This window comes from Rissa tridactyla, chromosome 1 (assembly GCF_028500815.1).
Source record: "Rissa tridactyla isolate bRisTri1 chromosome 1, bRisTri1.patW.cur.20221130, whole genome shotgun sequence".
Lineage (NCBI taxonomy): Eukaryota > Metazoa > Chordata > Aves > Charadriiformes > Laridae > Rissa > Rissa tridactyla.
In genome coordinates, this window is record NC_071466.1 from 8020407 (window position 1) to 8046221 (window position 25815).

A 25815-nucleotide genomic window follows, 5' to 3' on the forward strand; every position below is an offset into this window, starting at 1 on the left:
GTTGGAAGGGAACTCAAAGATCAGCCAGTCCCACCCCCCTGCCCTGGGCAAGGACACCTCCCACCAGACCAGGTTGCTCCAAGCCCCGGCCAACCTGGCCTTGAACCCCTCCAGGGATGGGGCAGCCACAGCTTCTCTGGGCAACCTGGGCCAGGGGCTCACCACCCTCACAGCCAAGAATTTCTGCCTCAGATCTCAGCTCAATCTCCCCTCTTGCAGTGGAAAACCCTTCCCCCTCGTCCCATGGCTCCCCTCCCTCATCCAGCGTCCCTCCCCAGCTTTCCTGGAGCCCCTTGAGGGACTGGAAGGGGCTCCAAGGTCTCCCTGGAGCCTTCTCTTCTCCAGGCTGAACCCCCCCAACTCTCTCAGCCCGTCCTCCCAGCAGAGGGGCTCCAGCCCTCCCAGCATCTCCGGGGCCTCCTCTGGCCCCGCTCCAACAGCTCCATGTCCTTCTGATGTTGGGGGCTCCAGAGCTGGACGTGGTACTCCAGGTGGGGTCTCCCCAGCATGGAGCAGAGGGGGCAGAATCCCCTCCCTGTCCCTGCTGGCCACATTTTGGTCCCTGAGGCACCAACGTGAGCTCAGCCTGGGAAGAGGAGCCTATCCGCAATTCTAACTGGATGGCGTTCACCTGCAGTACTGTGAATCAAGACCATACGATGCCAGAGATGTATAAAGAACAGGTAAGGAAGCTGTTCTTTCTGCTCTAGCCTGTGTTTCATTTGTCTTCTCTACAGCCAAAAACCAATCACTACCTGGCTCCAGGCGAAGCTCAGCCACCGTTTGCAAGAGAACAATGACTGCAGCAAACCGGAGCCACCAGCCCTTGGGAATCCACCTGGCCGGGACCAAAACAACCCCAAACCCAATCCTTTTTCCGCACCAGCTAGGGAACCGGGTAATAAATGACATTTTTCACACAACACTGAGTGTTTGTTTGGTTGTTTTTTTTTTCCAAGTGGGAGGATGGGCGGGAAGTTTCTACAGCTATTACAGCAGAGGTAGTTAATTTATATGCTAAATATTCTGCGTGGAGTTAAATCAAAGGCGGCTGTTAAGGGTGAAGCAAACAGGAAATGAAACACTGACACAGATAACGCGTCTCAAGAGCGAATGCCAAGGGTAAGAAAACAGAGGTGAAGCTATTAATGGAGAAGAGCCCACCTGCGTAGCTCCAGCCCAACTGGATTTTTTCCAAGCTCGAGCATATTAGAGATTCCTAAACAGAGAAAGCAGTTGGTGGGGAAGGAGATGGCGAGGAGATGAGAGCAGTAACGAAGCATTTTATAGGGTTTACGAAGTTGTTCCCAGGCTACTGGTAATGGGACTGAATGGAAATGATCCAAATTCCGTAAGTAGAAAATGGAATGTTCATAAAATGTATGTACGCAAACCTTTACTAACACATTTCTCTGCAGTCCTGGTGATGAATATTGGTTCTTAATGTAGTGAAAGATGTCGGATACGTTTCATAATCAAAAGATTCAGTGTGATTTAGGCAGAGACTGGACTAGAGACACCCCCAAAGCCCCCAACCTGAACGACTCTACGAAATGCCACCGCATTCAAACCACAGGTTTAAGGAACTGAGTTGGGTTTTCAGTATGATCCACCTTCCAAAAGAACTGAATTAAAAAAAAGGACAAAAAGAAAAGCTACAAAACACGCAACATTAATATTCTTGTAGCCCAGACTCATTCCTGACCCCTTTACCAAAAAGATCAGAGAGACAGTCTGCCACCTGAGGCCCTGCAGCAGTTATTCTTCATCTCAGCAACGTTTAAAGTCATGAAGATTATTATTTGTAGGATGTTTTCAAAATGACTTATCCATTTGTTTCCATAAATAGGGATATTTATAGGATAGGGATACCTAGCCTTTACAGTACATAGGGATCTACAAGAGACAGAGCTTCAGTTGACTATATCCTTCCAGGAATCTTTATGACTGTATTTCATCATTAGCTTCAAAACATTCCTGTCTGTTCCTGCTCCTTCATCCCACGAAATACCTTCCTCTGTTAAATGTCCACAAATGAAAAAATATCCTTTATTATCATCGTGAATGCATATTACCCAGCCTTCTAAAGACTTCCCTTCTCATTGCTCATGCCAAAACAGGCAGGTTTGTCAAAAAAAAGATGCTGCGAAATATTTAGAATGAATCATAGAATCATAGAATGTGTTGGGTTGGAAGCGACCCTTAAAGGTCATCCAGTCTGACCCCCTGCAGTGAGCAGGGACATCTTCAATTAGATCAGAAGCAGGATCTTCTGCACACCCTCCCAATTTCTCAGAAATTATATATTAAATTATCAGAAAGTATTAATTCAAGATAAAGATTCTCAAATACGGTCGTATACTTTTTGCAACACCGCGGTCAGAATGATTAAATGTTCGGATACAGCAGATAAAATACTACAGCTTGTCCATCTTTACAATGCCCTAATACAGCTTCGGGGCTCTGATGATGACGTTCTCAACAGCGACATTCTCATTCTGCTTTTCACCAAAAGAGCTCAGAATTTTGTGGATGTCGGCGGCATTTTTCCAGGCTAGTTCTCCAATCTGCCTGGCCGGAATCTCCGACCGAGAAGGCAACCTGTTCACGGAGCACAGCTCTCCCAAGCATATGTTTCCCGAGCGAAGCCGTAGGTGGCAGCAAGTGACATTTTACAAATTCAACTCTTTTTTTTTTTTTTTTTTTTTTTGGGGGGGGTGGGGGGTGGGGGTTGGTAGCCTTATTCTCTTTCATTTCTTTTAGTGAAGCATACGGAATGAAGCTTTTCTCACATTTCTTATGAGCAGAGAATGACACCGCTCCTGCAGCTGAAAGGTTCAACACGCCACTAACACCAGGCTGAAGCGCAGCTACGTCTCCTTGAGTTGCAGGAGGACCACATGCTGCATACGATTAATAGATTAGATCCTAAGATAGAACAGGAGCCCAGCCAGCAAATACAACTGTTATCACAGTAATAAATATTCATAGCCAAATAGAAGGGGAGGGAGAAAAGAGCCCTCCATTTACAATTAAAGATGGACCCAAGCTTCTGAACTAATCAAAGGAAGTAAACAGCACCATAATGAGTCTTAATCAAATCTTATCTGGCACAAATACTCCCCTGAGAGTTGTAGATATCCTAACGATGAGACAAAACGCATCCCCTTATAATTAAGTGGAAATAGGATTAATCGCTGTGGAGGCCCGGAGAACTTCCTTGAGCACAGACCTGAGCACAGATGGGAAATCTCCCATCATCATCATCATCATCATCATCATCATCATCGAGAACGATGTCAGTCCTGGGACCAGCTATACTGGCTAGTGAAACCCACTCCAGGCTACCAAAGTATTGGAGTGTTTAGTTTGATAGAGACAAAACAAGATGAAAGGAAGAAGAATTCCAGTAACCCAGCCTCAGGGTCCAGGATGCAGGCTGAAAGAAAGGTCGTAGAAACCAATGAAATAGCTGCAACTTTTCTTTTCCCTTATTTCCGCACCACCGATGAGTGGAGACGGTAAATTTTTGTCTTGAAGAGCATAAAGAGGAAGGGGCAGAGGCAGTGGAGAAACGCAAAGCTATTTTAAGGCAAATCAGATCTATCCAACTGCCTGAACTAACAGCCGTGAAACCCCCAGCAACCTTCCTTACCGTTGTCACAAAAAACGAAAGCTTAAAACACCCAAGTTCTATTTCAGTTACCCAAGCTGGCTGGTTAAGTGCCAAAGAGCTACAAGAATAATTTATTTTCTCAAATTACTGAATTTGGAGGGTGTTGACCTCCTTTACAGACACTGCCTGAATCACGTCACCTTCAATTTAACTGAGCACCGTCTGCTCTCAGTGTTTGCCTTTATCAAAATCCAACCCTCGCCCAGCAGTAGTTAAATGCTGGTTTGACAAGGATGGATGGAGCTCCTCTGGATCTAAACTCCGCGGTGTAGCCTTAACCACAGTCAATTTTAGTGCCCTGAGGTATTATCTGAGATATTATCAGACCTATTCTAACATTTCCTTTAAGAACAAGCAAGCAAAAGAAACAAAAAACCTTTAAAAAGGCAGAAACTTTCCATTTTTCAGAAGAAAATATGGGTTCTAGTTATCGATTACAGCCACTGTCCATCACCTGCTGCGTATCAATTGTACAGAAGCACTCTGGTGTAAGCCATATTTTCCCCAAACTTTAATCAAGGTCTCCGCTCCCTGAAAAATCACATGGAAAAATATCTCTTATCCCAGGGAGAAAAAGATTAAAAAGAACCCACTGAGCTGTGAATGTGCCAATCTCAGGTTTTCGGTTCAGGCACTGCATCTTGCAGAAGACAAAAAAGTAGATTTTTTTCAGTGTGTCTTGGTTGTACGCACACTTTTACTGTAGTTCTTTGCTGTAGCTTCAAATTGCACCTATTCCACATCCATCGTGCTTGTCAGAAAACACATAAATTATAGAATCACAGAATGGTTTGGGTTAGAAGGGACCTTAAAGATCATCCAGTTCCAACCCCCCAATCCCACCAGGCCAGGTTGCTCCAAGCCCCGGCCAACCTGGCCTTGAACCCCTCCAGGGATGGGGCAGCCACAGCTTCTCTGGGCAACCTGGGCCAGGGGCTCACCACCCTCACAGCAAAGAATTTCTGCCTCAGATCTCAGCTCAATCTCCCCTTTTGCAGTGGAAACCCCTTCCCCCTCGTCCCATGGCTCCCCTCCCTCATCCAAAGTCCCTCCCCAGCTTTCCTGGAGCCCCTTGAGGGACTGGAAGGGGCTCCAAGGTCTCCCCGGAGCCTTCTCTTCTCCAGGCTGAACCCCCCAACTCTCTCAGCCTTATACATACGGTAGAGTTCCTCGGTTTCTCTCAGCTGTTAGATTTCAAAGGATCCAGGGTCTCCAAGGAAGAGGGCAATGAGATGAATACATCTATGCACAGAACACCCTGGAGAAACCCCCTTACCAATATGCATCATCTCTGAAAGGTTCTGACTCAGCTCATGTTGTATTAGATGGCACATAGACATCGCTTTGTCTTCCGATAGTTAAGCAGGCTGGCACTGGTGCAATGTGTCAAGAATGTGAAATCCCTGGGGAGAAACACGCAAGTGGAAGTCTTCTGGCAAAATAGCTTTGCCAGAAGAAAGGCAAAATTTAATCCCAACGTGCTTCTGAAATTATCTTCCCCTTCAGAAATGATGAAGAAAGAAGAGGAAGAGGGTAGATTTGCAAAGGAAAAAGCATCTTTTTCCTTTGAGCAGGTCAAGAAGTCAAAACAGGAAAGAACAACAGGCACGCTACTCCAGAAAGGAAATAAAAATAAAATGCATTTCAAGAGAAAAACGCAAAAACAAAAGGAAGAAGGGAGGATGTCTCTGGAATGAGGAATGACAGTACCCGCTATCTAACACACCACAAGAAGAGAGGAAGCGTGTGCACGTACACATGCACATGGATGGGACCTACAAATAACATTCAGCAAAACATCCATGTCTCCAAAGCGCTAGCAGTACACACCCAAGGTCTCTTAGAAACAGTAACTCCACAATACAGGCATCGCGGGTTAATACAACCATCGACTTGAGGAAATTATCTCAAGGTTACGAAATTCATGCCCTGCAAGCCTTGTCATCTTCTCGATGCGCTGTCCTCTAGCTGCTTTATTCAGAATAAACAGGAGCTTTCCATGTCTAAGTCTTGACCATCGTGGCAAGAGAAAACAGTAGATTAACCAATACTTGTTGGAGTTGCAAGCGAAGTTGCATCGAAACCTTCCCAATAAAGCAGTTTGGGGTTTTTTGTTTAACAAAACAAAATCTACACGTTACCATCAAACGCTTCTACACATGGCACCAGAACATATTACTTGTCCAGTTACAATCACCGCAGTATCCACAAAGTTTTGCAGCTGGTAAGGATGCCCCATCCCTGGAGGGGTTCAAGGCCAGGCTGGACGGGGCTTGGAGCAAGCTGGGCTGGTGGGAGGTGTCCCTGCCCAGGGCAGGGGGGTTGGAACTGGGTCATCTTTAAGGTCCCTTCCAACCCAAACCATTCTGTGATTCTGTGATTTAACGTGACGACGTGATAATGAACTAACTAGCGTTAAAGGGCAAATTACTTTGGGCTGTTCACACAGGGTACAACCATGTATGGTGTCAGGGAACTGTAAACCACCGTGCATTCAGCAACAGCCGCAAATGTGAAATTGCCCATTGACTCCTGCCAACTCTCCAGACACCCTCCTTCCCCACTCACTATCCTGAGAAGGACTTTTTTGAAGCACGGAGCTAATCCCGGGGTCTCTTTGCTTTGCTTCACTTACCAGCCGCAGCTCCTCGAGCCAAAGGCAGCGCAGCGGGACAGGGAACGGGCAGCTCTCTGGCTCCCTACAGCCTAAATAGTTTATTCTTCCATGGATCATACGTGTGCAAAAATCTCTTGTCTAATGAACGGTCCTGAAACTACTTAATAGTGCCGCTTAGAGGGGTGGGGACTAATAAGGGTTGAAGCTAAAAGGAAAGGCGACCCCTAAGTAAAAGTAAACAAGCTTATTAAATGCACTTTCTAGCTTCTCTTAGAAAAAAATTCTATATTATAAATAACTCATGTGGGAATATATAAAAGTCAGAAACACAAAGTGATTTACACACCTACCATTCAAAAATTCAGAGACAACTTCCTGGCCTTGAAATACAGGGTAGAAAAGTTGTACCAAGATAAACGGAAAATCACCCAGGCACCGAGTCTTGCGAGACTCAATTACTTGGCATTTTCACCGTCTTCTGCTTTAAACCAGAACACGTGTATATTCTAATATTATAATATTATAAAGGTAAGGGACATTTTAACTACGACACACCGGCTATCAGTGGAAAACCAGGGAAATACATTATTTGTCTATATTAAATGCTTTCTACCAAATACATCTTGGAGAAAAATATTCATGCTCTTTAACTCTTTGGAGCACCATTTGGTGTTTATAAGGATGCACATCTATGACTCTGCATTTGCTCCTCATTAGATCAGAGAACTGCATGCTATTCCCTGCCCACCCCCCCACCTCCCCCCCATTTATTGCGTTTATCCATCACCTTTCTGGCCAGGCACTTCTTGCCCAGTGTGTTTCCCAATGGAGCTTTATCCCTCCCTCTGCTTTTGGAAAAGCCTGCTGCCTTCTACAGCACACTACAGGGTTCATTTCAGCTCTCACGTATCTTTTTTTTTTTATTTTTTTATATATATATATATGTATATATGTAAAAACCTTCCACTTCTTGGCACTTTCCCCCCTACCCTCAGTTATATTCTGCGGCTGTGGCCCAACTTGCAATTTTGTCTGAAGCTCTTTTAGCTAATTCTCTCTGAAAAGCCAAACTTCTGCTGGGCCAAAGTCCTCGTGCGCTCTTAAACATCTTCTTTGCTGTATTTGCCTGGACAATAACTGGCGTGTTATCCCCGCCTGGACAACAACTGGTGTGTTATCCCTTCCTCTGTGCTCTCTGTATCACTCCTACAGGACCAGGCCCCGATTTCTACTGCAGAGATCCTTCTTGGCCATTACTCTTGCAGCTCGCCCTTTCCAAGTTCTCACTTGCCAGAATTTAACAAATAAAAAATACCCCCGTCGATTTTTCTCTCCGCCACCTCCCCCAAGGAATCGTGTCACCTCTTCGCTCAGTTTCCGCTGATTGATTGGGTTCTCTTAATTATGCATTCTTAAGACTTGCAAACACTAAAGTTCCAGACCAATTTCATCTGTACCTTTTATGATATTTTTGTGCGAGAACCTTCTCCTCTGCAACTTCTTATCCTAATTTTATTCCTTTCTGCTGCCACTTTCATCTTTCATTCTCATGCTCTCTTGTCCTTGCATATTAAATCATTAACTATCTATACACCGAAGTACTTTGGAGTACAGTCTGTTTGAAATAGTTTACTCAAAATAAAAGGCTACTGCATTTTAAAACACTTTCTGTTACGAGAGCATATTCTGGATTTGTTTTAAAACGAGAGCCTAACATTTATCACAGCAGGAGGAGGAATATTTTTACTCTCTATTTTCTAACCTCTTGAACTGTAAATCACATTCCTAATTACATCAGGTCCTCCGAATATCTGGCGGTATGAGAAGCACTTAACTGAAACAATTACGTTTGCTCTCCAGTTTTAATTAAGCGACCCACTCAGCCGAAAACGAATAGATCGGTTCCTGTTGCTTGCAATAGGTTTTTTTGAATCACTGGCCAGGAAAACAGTTAACTTTTACCCACCCAGCGCTGGCAGTCAACCACGAATTTATCTTTTCCTGAGTCTTTCTTAACCCAGAACAGGTCTCACAAACCTCTGTAACCTTTTCAGAAGTACCTCAGAGTGAAAGCAGAACGAGATAGAAAGGTTATTTCAAATACTTTCCCATCAACATTACAAATTAACGCGTATATCAAAAAAACGCTAGAACAGAAGGCACATCAGCGTGTGGGAGTTCCTTCTAGAAGCCAAAAAGCATGAAGATGGAGATATTATCATAATTTTGGGGTATTAATTCCTTCAAGCAGAAGGGCACTAGTAAACGTGAGATTGTTCTTTCTCTATTTAAGACAAAGCCCCTAAATGTAGAGATTCTTGACCTCTGCACAATAGCGGAAAACGCAGCAAGTTTAATCACTCCTCATCAGGAGTGTTTTTTAATATTATTCTTCTAATCTCGAGTCTTTCATTAAGTTGATTCAGTGATGTGAGAAGTACGAAATCAAGGAAAAAAAAAAAAAGACATCTCAAAATTCCCTGATTTTTGATGGTAAAAGCTTTCATTTCCACAAACAAAACGAAAATAGCTGTTACCTAAAAATAATTTCCTTCTTACCTCAGCCTTGCGAATGCTCTCTCTGGCTTCATCTATTTTCTGCTCTAGTTCTGCTCGGGTTTGCTCAGACATCACAGGCCCGTGGCATTCGAGCTCCTCAAGTGTCTGTCAGAAATCAGAAAACACGCCACAGATGTAGTAACTCCCAGTGAGCCATTTACATGATAAATATTTATGACAAGTCCGGGAAATTTTTGGTTGATTAGATGCTGGGTTGACCAACAATAGCCCGATTCCAGGAAAACAGATGATGACCAAGGCAAAACGCCATTTAAAAGCACAGTATTTCACATGGAAATGCCACTTGGGGGAATATTTCAAGATCTTCATGAAAACATGATATTGTGGTCTGAATCAACTCATCTACAGGTTGGTATTTCCCTATTTAAAATGGGTATGTTGCTCCCCATTGATGTCAGGAGGGAAAAGAGCATCTTCAACATGGAGAGAGAAGTTGCTAATGGTACAGGAACGTTGTATCCAGAGGAGAATTTGCTGAATCACAGAAAACACATTGGAGTTTCTTGGCTTCCCTCACATGTGTGTTGACCGTACAGACCCAGAAAAATAACAACAGCATGCGATCGCACAAACTGTCACCAGTTATCTGCAAATATGTGCCTGGCTGAGTATTTCTGTATTTTGCGTTACGTAGTCTTTGGAGAAAGAGCAGAAGGAGCATCAGGTACTAGGACCAGAATGGAGGATGCTCCCTCCTTCCTCTGAAGAGAGTTTTCCTGTCATATTTTGGTTACAGACTCTATTCATACCCTCTTCCTGGTGCTGCAACTTCTGGTTTTTTGCTGCAGAGTGACCCAGGCTCAGCAGAAGACAGGTACGATGGTGAACACCTATTTTGGTCGTCTTGCTTTGTGCCTTCCCTCTGCGTAGTTTGAGGAATGGCTCAAATCTCTAAAGTGGAACTAGAAGGCAGGTCCCCCACTTCCCGGGCTGCAACTCATTGAATTATACAATATTACAGATATTGTGGTGTAGACACATCCTCTTTAACTGAATTTAATGTAGTCTGTGCAAGTTAGGCTTGACCCGAGCATGTGAAGCAGAGGTTTTTAGGCAGAATTTAGCACAAGAACTTAGCGTGGCTCCCGACGCTCTCTCCAAACAAGAGCATGACAGCCTTGCCGTAGGTGTTTAAGGAATTCGGTGCCCCAAGGGATGCATTTCTACTGGCTGACTTTATTCTCATTCCCAGCCAGTCTCAGCCACATTCCAAAATACAGCTACCTGAAGCCCCAGTCAGGACGTCCACATAAAGCTCTAGGGCCTTCTATGTTGAGCTACATATGTAGAAATAAATTTATCAATACGCACTTGATTTTGTGTCTTCACATTAGATTTAAGCGCACATTACTCATGGATTTTCCTAGACTTGAAAAAACTTTTTGATAGCCAAACTTTTTTTTCTACAGGCAATATATACATCAGACAGCGGACGTAAGAGAATCCCCGAAACTTCATTTCTAACAGAAGGATGGCGTGTAGAACAGAGGTAGGTCTGTAAGTTATTTGCTGTAACTTCAGATTTATATGGGAATAAAATGTATCGATGAACCAAAAAGTTAGAGGAGCTGCTAACCTGGCAGTTGGAGTGTGTCATATCAAGAAAGGCTTAGATGAAAATGGCAGGTTGCCCGGAGAGATAGCAGGACAAAAATAATTCCTTCGTGCTCGCAGCAGCTCCTCTTTTGTGCAGTGGGGAGCTGCAACAAATAAAATCCGTAAACAAATGTTTTCCTAACCTACCCGCTGACTGTGGATGATGTTTTTGTGCTCCCGGGCTACCCGGGTAGCCCATTTCCGAGCCTCCTTGTTGAGGCTGTGCTCTTCAGTCGTTCCAGTTTCCGATTCCAGTTGTCGACTCTGGAACAGAAAACAAGAGGATGAGTCATGACACAGACCCAGGGCTACCTCTGCAGATATGATGATATTTAGTTATAGGATAACTTTACATTACACTTATCAGCCTGGGATCTTGCTTCATATGAAACAAGGAGGATTCAACCAAAACCAACTCTCTCCCATACGAACTTTGTGATGGCACCATGTTGTGGGATCCCAACTACGAAAGCAAATCAAAGCTCACAAGAATTCCCAACTCAATTGCCTCGGAAAAAACAGCGTGACACTGAATACCGGCCACAGCTCTACTGCAATGAAAGACATTCACGATGAATACAACTGAAACTCAATTTCACCCATACTGGGTATCAAAGAGATGAAGAATAACTAGCCAAGGAAGCCACCTAATTTCTAAAATAACCATGCATTACGTGAAAGATTCATCGTTTCAACGATGAAAGGTTAAGTGTGGTCCAACTGGCCATTTGGGCTCATTCTTTGTAATTTGTGATCAAATCATAGCGTCATCAAATATTTTAGAACAGCACGGCCGTTTCTGTCAAAAAAAAAAATTATCTGCAAAACAGCGACTCAAATTTCAAACCAAATTTTTTTATATTGTTTCATCTTATGCCCGCTTTTCTTGTGTCCGTAACAAAAAAAGAAAAATTCCAACTAAAATTGCCAACTAAAGCAAGATGAAGTAGTTCTCTATTGTCCCCAGATTGAACAGAACCCATCTGAAACTCTGAAGAGAGACTTCCCAGCATTTAATGAATGCAGTCACTCCCAATCTTTCTGTAATTTCTATTAGTGGCACGGCAACTACGCCGTGCATTTACGTAGACGTCTCAGTGTTCAGGATGTAGATCAGTCTCAATCTTTGCCACTAAGGTAGGTTTCCTGATAGTCCTTCTATATTTGTGGGCATTCTGTGCACATTTACTGCACCTGCACTGCGTAAGGGTAAGTAACTTAACGACAATTAAGTTGGAGAGAGTCCAGCAAAGGACCACAAAGATGATGAAGAGGTTGGAGCATCTCTCCTGTGAAGAGAGGTCGAGGGAGCTGGGACTGTTCAGCCTGAAGAAGAAAAGGCTCAGAGGGATCTCATCAATCCATATAACGGTGTGAAGGGAAGGTGCAAAGAGGATGGTGCCCAGTGACAGAAGCAGAGGCACAGGAAGTTCATTCTGAACACCAGGAAACACTTTTTCCCTGTGAGGGTGACCACGCACTGGCACAGGTTGCCCAGGGAGGTTGTGGAGTCTCCATCCTTGCATATATTCCATATTCGTCTGGGCAAGATCCTGGGCAACCAGCTCCAGACCGGATGACCTCCGAAGGTCCCTTCCAACCTCAACCAGTCTGGGATTCTATGATTTTTTTTTTTTTGAGACAATCTCATACTCTTCCCATCAGTAAAATTAGCTGTGAGAAGACATTCTCTTCACCCCACCTTCCCGGGGTGTGCTCCTGGCACAACAGAACAGATTTGTGGTTCTCCCAATCAAAGTTAATCAATACTCCAAAGGGGACCCTCAAGAACAACTCCTCTGCCTGGATGACCTGCTGACTCGTGCACATCTCACTACTGAGACGGTGCAGTCCAGAGCCACCCTGCATCCCTCTTTATCACAAGTCCTCTTCAGGCTGATAGAATCTTGCACAACCTGAAAAAAATCCCCTAATAAATTATCACTCAAGAAGAGCGAGTCAATTATCACTCAAGGAGAGAGAGCACACTTCGGGCTGCTCAAAACCAACTCAGAAAGTGTGAAAGAAATGACTTTTCCATGATTTTCTCTCTCTCACTCTCTCCTCTGTGGTTCAAAAGACAGGATTTTTCTCCATCAGGTGCGGTTTGAAACTAGAGAAGATCCCACAAGTATCCACAAGTTGTTTCGAAAGGAGAAATTCAAGGTTAGCCAGCAGGAGGAAGGTAAGAGAGCACAAAGACAAGGAATTCTTTTCAGGCAGGGCGAGAAGCCTGATGCAGCAGAAGACGGAGAGTTATCAGGTATTTTAGCAGGCAAAGTGGTCCAATTTGTGTCAAGGACGGAAGACAATGTTAACACCAGCACTTGGTATAAACTTGGTAAAATCAAGAGATACGGGGAAGCAAACCAATGTGATAATGAAAGCCAGGTTTTAATGCTTTTAGATTACATTGCCCTCATGGGAGAGGCAATAATACTAACTTATGCTAACATCCGATCAGAGGATTTAATTGAAAATGAAGCCAAAATTGGTTCAGCTTGTTATTTTGTTCAGCTAAGCTCCTTTTCATCAAAATTGAATCTGGCCTTTATTCTTATTCATCCTCTTATTACAGGAGAGCTGGGGGGAGCAGATTCAAGGGGTTGTGAAGGAGATGATTTCCACCAGCGGAGGCAAGCGAGGGAAAGGAAGACAACCCCTACACACGCACACGCTCCCACCACAGGGCTCTGAAATACATCTAACACTTCAGGCGGCTTCTGGGCCACTTTCTGTCTCTATTCCAAGACGCTGTAACTCAACCAAGAAGCTTGCGGTGCTTCAATTTGTCCCTTCAGAATGCCTTTAGGCATATCAAAAGAGGGGTGGAGAGGAGGTGGCATCCTTGTGTTGCTCCCAGTGACCAAAAACCACCCAAGAGGTTCTTACAATCCAGTAAACCATGTCAAGATATTTTAGCTCCAAGCCAGAAACATCTCCATGAAGTTCATCCGCCGGAGTGGGACAGAGCCACAAAGCCCATATTAATCACAGAATCACAGAGTGGTTTGGGTTGGAAGGGACCTTAAAGATCATCCAGTTCCACCCCCCTGCCCTGGGCAGGGACACCTCCCACCAGACCAGGTTGCTCCAAGCCCCGTCCAACCTGGCCTTGAACCCCTCCAGGGATGGGGCAGCCACAGCTTCTCTGGGCAACCTGGGCCAGGGGCTCACCACCCTCACAGCCAAGAATTTCGGCCTGAGATCTCATCTAAATCTAACGGTATTCTCAAAGCAAAAGGAATTGTTGGACAAGACGTGGAGCGGCCCAGAAGAGGAGGTAAGTTCTAAGCACGTGGTTAGCTCTGGCATGAACAGGTAGGAAGGCAAAGCTGCCCACCAAGCAAAGAACAGGTGGGTCCAGCTCTCTTCTCCCACCCCCTCAGATTAAATATTATGGTTTTTTTGCCTGATTTTATTGAGGTGGCTTTACACGATCATGTTTCGTCATTACTGTTTGACCTCTTTAATTACCTACGTTAAGCTGCTCCACTAGGTCACTGCAAAACGTAAAGAGAACAAACACCCGGATGTATTTAGGCACATCCAATCCTTAAGATAACATTTGACCTCAGGTTTGTCCCCAGCTTATTGGAGTAAGCATTTTTGTACAGCTTCTTCCACAGCTTCCAGCTGAGTCTTACCAGCTGCAAATCTGAGCAGAATCCTTTGACATTGCCTCTCCCCCGTAAAACATCTCAGAATGAATTTTCACCGTTCCCACTGGTCTTGCTCCTAACTCAGCATCTCATTCTCGTTAAGAAATACAGACTTCTTTTCGCTCGCTTGATAACCTTCTGCGTTATCCCAAGCGTATTTTCGGTTTTTAATCTATTTATCAAAAGCACTTGACCAGAAAAATGAATGCAAACTTTGTGGCTGCTCCTAAGGGCATACAAAGAAATGAATCAAAGAAATGAATTGTTATTGGATTGGAGCGGTTATATTAGTTATTCATAAAGCAGTATTGTACGCAAGCAAACCTCACCCTTGCTTAAAGGTCTAAAAATAAACAACATAAAAATGGGGTAATAAAAAGAGTTGCGGAAAAACCTGGAGCTGTGGTCTGTGCGGATAGCAGGAGAACAGGCAAAAGCAGGAGACGAGATCTAGAGGAAAAATTTAGTCTCCTGGGGAAGAAGCTGAAAACAAGGGCTCCTAAGATGGACAAGACCAGAGAGAGAGGTGGAAATGCTTGGCCAAGAAGACAGAGCAGGAGAAAGTTTTCAAACCCATCAGGATCTGGAATGTTTCTTGAATAAATGGAGCCTGTATGGCCGGGAGGGACTTCACCTGACCTCTAACAGACCAAGCTGCCAGCACTTCAGAAGACTGTGAAGGATCTTAGAAGCAGAGGAGCAGCAGCAGGTTGGCTGGTGTGGAAGAGTACGTGCTTCTGGAGGACACCAAGGATGACCTGAGAAGTCCCTATCCTCAGGTAAAGATAGGCTAGAGGGCTATAGCAAGTAAGAAATGAAAAACCAAGTGCCATTTAAACAGGCTGAAAGGACCTAAAAATAGAAAGAAAGGAGCTAAAATAAGAGATTTATCTGCTATAGACATAAAAATCCAAAGTGTAGGGAAGAAGGTGGAGGGACTGAAGTGTCTGGTCCTAAACTGATTTACTAAATTAAGTTCTTGCTTAAGTGTTTTCAGGACTGGAGCTCGGTGGTGGCAAAACGACCAATGACTCAATTTAACCTCTTCCAAAAAAGAGGGAAACCAAAACCACTCGCCATGGCCAAGGAATGAAGGGAGAGCCCAAAAACCTGAGCTAAACTTAGATGGACGTTCTGCTGCTCTCTCAGGGTTTGGGTTACAGCGAAAGTGGCGTTTAGTGCTAAAAATTCAATCAGTAAACCAAGGAAAAGCACTAGATGGCTCCAACCAGCTGAAGAGCTTAGAGACTAGCGATGCTGTTTCTTAAATTAACAAACGCATCTATTCTGTAGACACGTCGCTCCTCCATTTTTGTCTGAAATGTTATTGCAGGTGCAGAAGTTGCCTTATGATAGGGCCAAGCGTTCGTTCTCTTATTTACGCAGTTACATCTGCACGCAGATGGCACACGTACAGTTTTAAGAGCAAAAAAAGTTGGCTCTTGAGCCTTCAAGTTCCTTATTTTTGTAGCTGAAGCCTAAAAAAGTTCGCTTCGACAATGGAAAAACAGAGGAAACATTTACTGCATGCAAATCACCAACACAAAACACACCTAAAAATTGTAATTTCTTTTGAAGAGGTGAAAATAAAAGCTTCCCATGCCAATGTTGAAAAGCAAGTTCAACCTTATGACCAACACTTCCAGGGAGGAGCAAGGGATACGCATGACATTTTTCACACAACTCATAGCTTCACGCAGCAGCCGTAAGAAAAGCGTGAGTCGAGTTTGGTGCTTGTTTTAGTCTGTTATTGTACAACTAATTTAATTTTAGTTTAGGCAGGAGTGAGCTAGGACTGACTTGCATTTCGGTGAATTGTCAATGTTACAAACAGGACACCCCCATACAGGGGTGGATTTTCTTCCACTCAGAAGAATAGAAAAGGACCGACGTCCACTATTAATAGCTTACATCAACCTCTGTACATATGTCATGATAAAGCTAAACCAAACCAACCTATTATTGCTGCTTTATAGGACTACATTCTGCTTTTTAATCTAATAAATTAACATCTCACAGTGGTGAGTGCTGGGGGCTGCAGGAGGATAAGGAACATCCATCCTATCAGGCAGGGAACAAAGACAATAATTACATTTAAACTCATCACAAGAAAGGTGGTTCAGGGGTATGTGAACAGAGAAAAAGGGATCCTGGGACTTTTTGACATCATCTGGGCTGAAAAACAGTCCTACCACGATCTCGTGGTTTTTCCTAAAGAAATTTTTTCTATAGCAAAATATGAAATCCCAACAAATACTACTGAATACCACAAATACTACTTCAAGCTGTTGTCTGGCTTCTGGCGTAACCAAAACTCGCCTTACTAAAAGTACCCGGGAAAGGAACCCTCGTACCGCCATCTGTATGAAATGATTCCTCCAGTGGGTTTTTAGGGGGTTGTTTATTTTTAGTTCTGGTTCATTAATGATTTTGGGGGACCACTGCCCATTAGCTAGAAACCTCCTGCTAAACATACTGTGCACACAGATTGTTGGAGCAGCTGACGCCGAACACCTGAGGCCAGGGTTACTGTAGACGTCCCTTTTTCCCATCTCTGGGAAAAGGATTTTGGTTTGGGGCGTTTTTTTTTTCCAAAGACTAGAATCTTAACAGTCCTATTTTTTGTTAGACGGCAGTGATTAATAGAGCTTTGCTGTTCCTAGTGCCTGATGTTATTGTGTTAAGCCCTTTTGTTATATAGCAGAGATTAAAAGCCACAAATCTTTCTCTCTTTTTTAAATTTTCATCTTATTTGTTTTAAAAAGTTTTTAATCTTCTCACTGAAATTAATTTTGCAAGTAGAGCGCAGTATATTTTCGTTAGCGTGCTTCCATTCTCCCCCTCATAATTATTCTTATTTGCCTCAGCTATCACAGCAGCCGCCTCCACATCCAACTTTCCCAAAAATCTACGCTGTGTTCTATTATAACTAGAAATACAGAAAAATTGCTCTCATTAGGTAACCGAAGGCAAAAAAACCCCCAACCTTCTAAACCAACTTTGACACCAAGAAATTGATTTCATAGATAATTTCAATGCGATATAAACAAAGATCTATTTCTTAAGCGGCCGCTTCTTTCAAGTATTACTCCTGCTCTCTGGTCTCGCTGCTAGAAATTATCCGGAGTTTTGCTTAAACGGTGTTTTCTGACTGTATGAGAAAGAATACTAACAGCGCGCTCTCTAAATTCAAATAAAATCAATTGGACAGTGAGCCAATTTCAGCTCATTATACTTCAAGCAGACCAGAAAGGATGTTAAAATTCCACCCAAGATAAGAGCCAGTAACTCCAGGGTGCTTCCCCTGTTCTTCAAACGACCCTTTTAACATCAACCTCAAATCTGAGTGGTTTAGCTCAGACTTTATTTTAACCACCACTGGGGTGGGGGGAATTAAGGAAAATGGGTTTTCGTCGTGTCAGCCATGCACAAGACGTGTCAAGTTATATAGAGAATATTCCCTATATATTCCCTATATATATATATACGCACACACAAGTTATATAGGGAATATATATATATACACACACATACTAATACATACAGAGATATATATATACAAGTTATATAGGGAATATATATAGGGAATATTCAGTATATATATTCCCTATATAACTTGTGTATATATATCACAGAATCACAGACTGGCAGGGGCTGGAAGGGACCTCTGGAGACCCTCCAGTCCAACCCCCTGCCAGAGCAGGGTCACCCAGAGCAGGTGGCACAGGAACGCGTCCAGGCGGGTTTGGAATGTCTCCAGAGACGGAGACTCCACCACCTCTCTGGGCAGCCTGTGCCAGGGCTCTGCCACCCTCACAGGAAAGAAGTTCCTCCTCATGTTTAGGTGCAACTTCCTATGGTCAAGTTTGTGCCCGTTACCCCTTGTCCTGTCACTGGGCACCACTGAGAAGAGCCTGGCCCCATCCTCCTGACACCCACCCTTTCAGTATTTCTAAGCGTTGATAAGATCCCTCCTCAGTCATCTTTTTTCCAGACCAAAGAGACCCAAATCCCTCAGCCTTTCTCCATCAGAGAGGCGTTCCAGTCCCCTCAGCATCTCCGTAGCCCTTTGCTGTCCCCTCTCCAGCAGTTCCCTGTCCTTCTGGAACTGGGGAGCCCAGAACTGGACCCAGTGCTCCAGCTGTGGCCTCCCCAGGGCAGAGCAGAGGGGAGGATGACCTCCCTCCACCTGCTGGCCACACTCTTCTTGATGCACCCCAGGATGCCATTGGCCTTCTTGGCCACGAGGCCCCATTGCTGGCTCATGGTCATCCTGTTGCCCACCAGGACTCCCAGGTCCCTCTCTGCAGAGCTGCTCTCCAGCAGGTCAGCCCCAACCTGTCCTGGTGCAGGGGGTTATTCCTCCCCAGGGGCAGCACCCTACACTTGCCCTTATTGAATTTCATAAGGTCCCTCTCTGCCCAACTCTCCAATACATATCTATATATATATGTATTAGTATGTGTGTGTATATATATATTCCCTATATGTATGGGAATAATATATATACATATAAAGGGAATTTACAGCTTCGCCAGGCTCCCACTGGCATCTACTGGACTTTTCTTTACCTGAACGACTGTATTTCTCCTCAGCAGTACTTCCATATGCTTTATATTCTGATAACATTTAATTCTAATTTTTTAATATATATTTAGCTTCAAAAAGTAATAGTTAAAAGACAGTCAGCTTACCCTTTTCTGGTATTAAAAGCACAGACTACTCTAAATACAGAAAACGTCATGAGTTCTCTGAATTTGTCCGTTTGGGCTTATTTACGCGAGAGATTATTTTTTACTAGCAGTTTGTATTTCACGAACTTTTCCGGATTTAAATATTTAATGTCGAACATGAAATATTTATAATCAATAATTATAAAAATAGAATATAAGACCATTTAGAAAACAAAGGTATTTTAAAATATTTAAGCATATTTAATACTAAATAAATGTTAAATATGTTTTAAATATTTAAATAAATTCAGGAGTAATTTCTAATTTCTATTTATTTTCAAATCCCCAAGCACTCGGAGAGCTGAAAAAACATGCCGTGAGCAAGAATGATGTCCTTTTGTAAATATTGCTTGTATAACTTACATCATACAGCTTAATATAAGCTGCTCCGAAATTCAAGATATTCTTCTGCGTATGACAGCGACGTGAAATTCATCCTTATTCCCACCATCTGTCCCTAAAAATCTTGTACATCCAAGTAACGAGGGGTGAAACTACAAAACTTTCCACTGATCTTACTGAGATGTTGGGTTTTTTTTTTTGTTTTGCAAATGACAGTGAGAAAAATGGATTTATTTTTTTTTTTTCATGTCGATAAGCTGTCGTACAAGTAAGATTCCGCTATGTTTTTTACTTGCGTGCTCCAAGAAAACGCCAGCATCAGTAATGTCCAGGGGAAATTATAGTCACAGGTGACACGTAGATTAGAAAAAACAGGAAAAAGACCTTCAAAGTTTCGTGTCAGCTGTTTGCTGCCGTTCTTGTCCCGCGCTCGCGACATGCTTTTTTGTCGTTTGGCTCATTTTCTCACGTGATAACGGCCGGTTCAAGGAAAAAAAAAGAATCTTTTCCAAACAGGAAAGAGAGAAAAGCTGGGTAATTTCCTGTCATTTCCTTTCTGTTTCGCCCTGTTCTTATGGCGAGGGCTCAACCACGAAGCCTGTTTTCAACGCAATGGATTTCTGCGGATTTTATACTAAATATCCGGCGCCTGGCGGGAGGGTGTTGGATGATGAGAGCGTCACTCCATTGAATAGAGCAGCAGCCCCCGTGTCAGGTCAGCGTGTGCCGACTGGTTTTTCTCGTGAGGCCAACGGTATTTCAAAAGACCCTCTTGATTTTTTCCATTTGGCTCTTCGTAAAGGCTCGAGCCGTTTTGCGAAGCCATTTATTGAAAGGATTAAAGCTGCCTGGGAATGGATCAATGGTTTCTTACTTACTTACTTCCCTTTCCTTAGGGCAAACTACGTTGTTTTAAATAAAAATTCAGAAACTTCCCTTTTTTAAAAAAAAAATAATCACGTCTGTCGAAATTAACTGAAACACTGAAATAATCTAAATAATTTAGTAACATGAACAAATATATAAAGTTAAGCTCGAAACAATGTTTTAGATAATGGAAAATAGCTGATCGGTGGAAAATATTTTGTCGTGGGCTTCTCTCTGTGGACACTCAAGAGTCTACATTTCAGGATAATGCTGGGGAAATAAAAATACTGAAAATCCATGGAAAACCATTTCATACCCATCTTTCTTAGGAAAGGTCTCTTTTGGAGGCTCCGACTGTGCACGTTAAAGAGTATTTTGGAAATCAATGGAGGTGTGGGGTTTGTCCCTGACTCAAGGACTGCATGGGAATCCATTCTTTGGCAACAGCAAAATTTTGGGACGTAGCACGTAAAACTAGAATTTATAAAAGTATTCAGAGCTTTTCCTACAGCCAAGCTCCACGTTCCTATTGTCTATAACATTCTTCTTCCCTACAATATTCACAGTTTCATTCCGGTAATATTTAAACGCTCCAAACTTTGACCCCAGCCACGGTGGATCCAGTATTTAGTCTGAAGAGAGGCCATAATTTGTTCTTGGAAAAGGTTGATATTAAAACATTTGATTAGATGTTTTAATCATGCTATTTGTATTTCTTTCAGTGTTAAGTCTTCGGTGTGAAAATTATCATGCATAACCCACAAAAACGAAAAGCCAACCGGTAACCTCGGCAGATCAACTACAAAGAGAATACGTGGCAAAAGAATGCTTGGTAATTATTTTTCAATATTTCAATTTCAATTATTCTTTCTTTTCGTTAGAAAACATACAATTTTGGACAAATTCAAAAGCCTGGACCAAAACCCCTCATTTTCTTGTATTTAGCGATTAAAAATGGTGAATGCGTAACCTGTAATTGCCCAGGTAGGATGCTGTTGGCTGAGAATAATTATAGGGATCATAAAGAAGCTTGATAATTTATTTATTTTTGTGAATGCCGGTTACAGAATAAGCAGGCAGAAGCTCAAAAAATGCGGTGCGCTGAAGAAAAGCGGTAACTCCACAGCCCAAGCGGGTTAGCCGAGTGAAGAAGTCACCGCATGGGAGGTACCGAGACAACTCAAGACGCAAAGCACCCCTTCATCGCCTTTAAAAAGCTCCCAAAATTCAGCAGCGCCCGCGCAGCACGTCTCGGCCCAGGCGAGCGCCGCGTCAAAGCCTCGTGTCATTTTCCCCCTTGAAGAGTTTAAAGAGGAGTGAATCACAGTTCTGTTTTAGGTGGGGATAGCCCTCTGGAAAGAGCACAAAATTAAATTAGTAATGGGACCGCATTTCATCAGCGCATGCTAAGAGCCTCCAGTTGTTGTACAAGCTTCCCCATTCACGTTAGGGAAGTAACCGATTATACACAGCGCTATCTGGAGCTGTGAAATTTTAATTCCTGCCCCCAAAAGATTAGAATATCAATTACAAGCGCAAAAAGAGAAGCGTGAAGCTGCTCCCCCCCAAATAACACAGTTAAATTGCTTTCTCCTCCTTTAACTTAAATCTCATTGTGGAAAAAGCGCTGCTTTTTTTTTTTTTTCTTCCTTATTTTATATCTATATTATGCATTCTGTTGCCACCTTAAGAGTGTAAATTCGCCATCCCGAGCCACACGCACAGCAATAACGACACAAAGGCTGATGGTAAATACTCCCATATACCTCTGCTATAGTCATTCTCATGGCACTGACAGGGGAGGGCTCAATATCCACCAGCTGAACGGCGTTAAAACTCTGGATGCAGAGATGGCGCAGGGAGGAAAACACACAGCAGCGAAGGTTAGAAAAGCAGGGCAAAAGTTAGAAAGATTCCGCTCGCTCTATTAACAACCTCAAACTTTATGGAAGTAAGTCACTCTCTACAAAGGAGCTGGAAGAAAAAGCAAACTCACAGTTTGTTAAAAAGGAAAGACAAGGGAAAGCGTGTTATAAGTGTCAGAATTTCTGGAAAAATCACCTTAAATATCATAGAATCATCATAGAACGTGTTGGGTTGGAAGGGACCTTTAAAGGCCATCTAGTCCCACCCCCCTGCAGTTAGCAGGGACATCTTCAACTAGACCAGGTTGCTCAGAGCCTCATCAAGCCTGGCCTTGAATGTCTCCAGGGATGGGGCCTCCACCACCTCTCTGGGAAACCTGGGCCAGTGTCTCACCACCCTCAGTGTAAAGAACTTCTTCCTAATGTCTAAATATCTATTAACAGGGTTCCTGAATTTAATCACCTGAACCGGAGATCAAGACGTACCTGTCCAAGTCAGTTTATGAATGCATTCAAGTAATAAAAAGCTGCACAAGGTTAACTTTTTTAAACATCTAGACTTAAATTGTTATTTCTTAAAATAACATTAGTAGCGTCAATGGGACATCAACAACCCGATTTCATTAAAGTGTTGTTTGGAAATGTATTTACATACTATCATAGAACCATAGAACTGTCCAGGCTGGAAGGGACCTTTCAGATCATCGAGTCCAACCATCAACCCAACACTGACAAGCCCACCACTACCCCATGTCCCTCAGCACCACGTCTGCCCGGCTTGTAAATCCCTCCGGGCACGGCGACTCCACCACTGCCCTGGGCAGCCTCTTCCAATACTATGATTTACTCAATTTTAATGTCATTAACGATTGCTTCAGAAGCAACATGGGCACCAAGCAAACAATTTCTGAGATTATTTTGGAATGCAATGTGTTCTTTCTAAATCAATAACTTCTTCTATGTATGTCTAAATATTCATTGAGTAGTTTAGAGGTACACGGACACTTAATTTGGCACAGCATCACGCGTGTTGTCGCCCGCTATTAGGGAAAGTTATGAGAAATCTCACCAGCACTATAAGAAGCTAAAAAAAAGTAGCAAGAATTGCCCTGAAAGCAGAGAAACACGGGACTGCTAGTCACAATCTGGCAATAACAAAAAAGATTGTGCTCTTCTGTGGATGACGTTGAGCTCGTTTCACGCTTTTGTTTCCATCACCCACCTACCGCTGGCAGAGCTGGTGGAATCAGGCCACTTTCCCTTTCTTTTTCCAAAAATATAGCACGAGGTTAAACTAGCCCAGGATACCAGGGAGAGCTCTTCTCTTACCATTTATAACAACATTCTTAAAAATAGAGGGAGAACAAAGAAATGAAGGAATTCAGCGGGGTTCTTACAGTGTCACTGTCACTCGGTTGGAACTGGAAAGGCTGCGGTTTGTGAAAGACGGAGTTCTCCTGTAGAAACAGCTGGAGATTGTAATCCCGCACCACCTGAGGAAAATAACAAACGGCCTGTTATTTTGTAAACCTAAAAACATGCGACAGTAAAATTAGTCCACTATTTCAGAGACAGAACCTCGAATGCAATGGAACGAAATTCAGGACCTGATGCCAGGCAGTAAAACCCACAGTTCTTCAGAAGCAACTGGTAGGACACGCCAAAGAGCCCAAAAATATCTGGCTTTAACCGAGGAAAAATCCCACAAGGGCAAAATGGGGGCGGGGGGGGGAGCCAATTATCCATATACAGTATGCGGTGTCACTACCATAAACATTTTTCTCTCCCCTTGTGGATAATTTCTTGCGCACAGCTCTTTCTTAAGCTGAAATGTCATCTTTTTACACAAATTATTAGTCACAGGAGCTGGAAAGACTATTTGGGATAACGCGTAGAAAATCAGTTGCACAATTAACCTCTTCCTATTAAATTGCTTTCAGAGACAACTCTCACAGCTTCCATTTTGCTAAAGCAAAACTACTTCAGCTCCTAAATTTGTTTAATGGTACATTTCACATAGCAGGACACATCTCCCTAAACAAATCCCTTATGTCACAATTTACACGTATTGACAAAGAAAAACTCAGTGACCGCGATACGAAGAAACAGTATCACTGCTCGAAGAACTCTGCGGCGCATTCGCTGCTTCTTCCATTGATGAAAACGCGTAAATAGCAGCATGAAATGATAAAAATCTACTGCCAAAAGGAGGGTTTCAATGTACAGAAATGTACAATGAAGACGGTATTTATCCAGAAAGAGCAGCAACGCTGTATGGGAGCGAGAACTCTGATTACACTGAACCTACAACGGTAAATACAACGTGTTCTCTCATGTATCAAAATGTTGATGCTTGTGTTACCCAAGTACCGAACTGTAAAAAATTAATCTTCAGTTTTAGAAAGTAAATAGTCCTCCAGGGCCAATAATGCACTCATTTAAAACAGTAAAGCACATAATTACTGTGCCAATTCGAGCAGTTGAACGTAAACACATTCAAACGTGTAGAAAACAGAGCGAGAAGGCATACGGGGAAGCTGTATTTATTCCCAGAAATAGAAATTTGGAAAATATGGAAGGAGGACTCGCCTGAAGCTTCAGACGATGCCCCGCACCGACCGTGGCATCGAAATTCCTTCTGTTAAACACTTAAACTTAGATGTCCTGAGAAATTTTCCCTTGAAACAACAATATTTAGTTATAAATGAAAACAACTGTTATAACGTGAGACTTGGGAGAGTTTGCAAGTCCAGCAAATTAATAGCCCACTTTTTGCACAATGTATTTGACAATTGTTAAAATGAAAATCAAAAGACTCCAAAGCAACACAGTATTTTCAGGATTAAGCAGCAACTTTTCCGACTGGATTTCCTGCAATTCAGAAATCAAGTCAATGTTCCCAGGCAGTTTCTTTATGAAGTCAATGTCAATAGACATGTTAAAATAGACCTGAAATCAAGCATTAAATACATAGCATATGCAGAATGAAGGCATAGTCAGAAATGGGCACAAATGAACTTATTTGCCCTAGGACGGTGAAGGTCCTTACCAGAAACATCACAGAAATGTTATTCAAAAGAGCAAATGGAATTTCAGAAAATGTTCCAAAAAAAATCATATTTTCTCCAAAAGAGAAGTGCAAGTACAAGTCTTGAATAAGACTGTTCAATTGAAAAGGAAGTTAAATTGCATTTTTCATATGTTCAGCGTCAGAGGGTAATATTTCATAGAATCACAGAATGGTTTGGGTTGGAAGGGACATTAAAGATCATCCAGTTCCACCACCCTGCCCTGGGCAGGGACACCTCCCACCAGACCAGGTTGCTCCAAGCCCCGTCCAACCTGGCCTTGAACCCCTCCAGGGATGGGGCAGCCACAGCTTCTCTGGGCAACCTGGGCCAGGGGCTCACCACCCTCACAGCCAAGAATTTCTGCCTCAGATCTCAGCTCAATCTCCCCTCTTGCAGTGGAAAACCCTTCCCCCTCGTCCCATGGCTCCCCTCCCTCATCCAGAGTCCCTCCCCAGCTTTCCTGGAGCCCCTTGAGGGACTGGAAGGGGCTCCAAGGTCTCCGCGGAGCCTTCTCTTCTCCAGGCTGAACCCCCCAACTCTCTCAGCCCGTCCTCCCAGCAGAGGGGCTCCAGCCCACAGATCATGTAGTGATAGGGCAAGGGGTGATGGCTTCAAACTGAAAGTCCCTCAAGGGGCTCCAGGAAAGCTGGGGAGGGACTCTGGATGAGGGAGGGGAGCCATGGGACGAGGGGGAAGGGTTTTCCACTGAAAGAGGGGAGATTGAGCTGAGATCTGAGGCAGAAATTCTTGGCTGTGAGGGTGGTGAGCCCCTGGCCCAGGTTGCCCAGAGAAGCTGTGGCTGCCCC

General features: G+C 43.4%; 1 protein-coding gene across 1 annotated transcript in view; it reads right to left on the bottom strand.

The window, feature by feature from the left end:
- FCHSD2 (FCH and double SH3 domains 2) overlaps positions 1-25815 on the bottom strand; it is a 180944-nt gene that overhangs the window by 24017 nt on the left and 131112 nt on the right. The window contains exons 10-12 of the mRNA XM_054188889.1: positions 23336-23431; positions 10617-10733; positions 8853-8957 (exon numbers count right to left, since the gene is read on the bottom strand). Of these exons, the coding sequence (XP_054044864.1) occupies positions 8853-8957; positions 10617-10733; positions 23336-23431 (318 nt within the window). The remainder of the gene's footprint in view (positions 1-8852; positions 8958-10616; positions 10734-23335; positions 23432-25815) is intronic.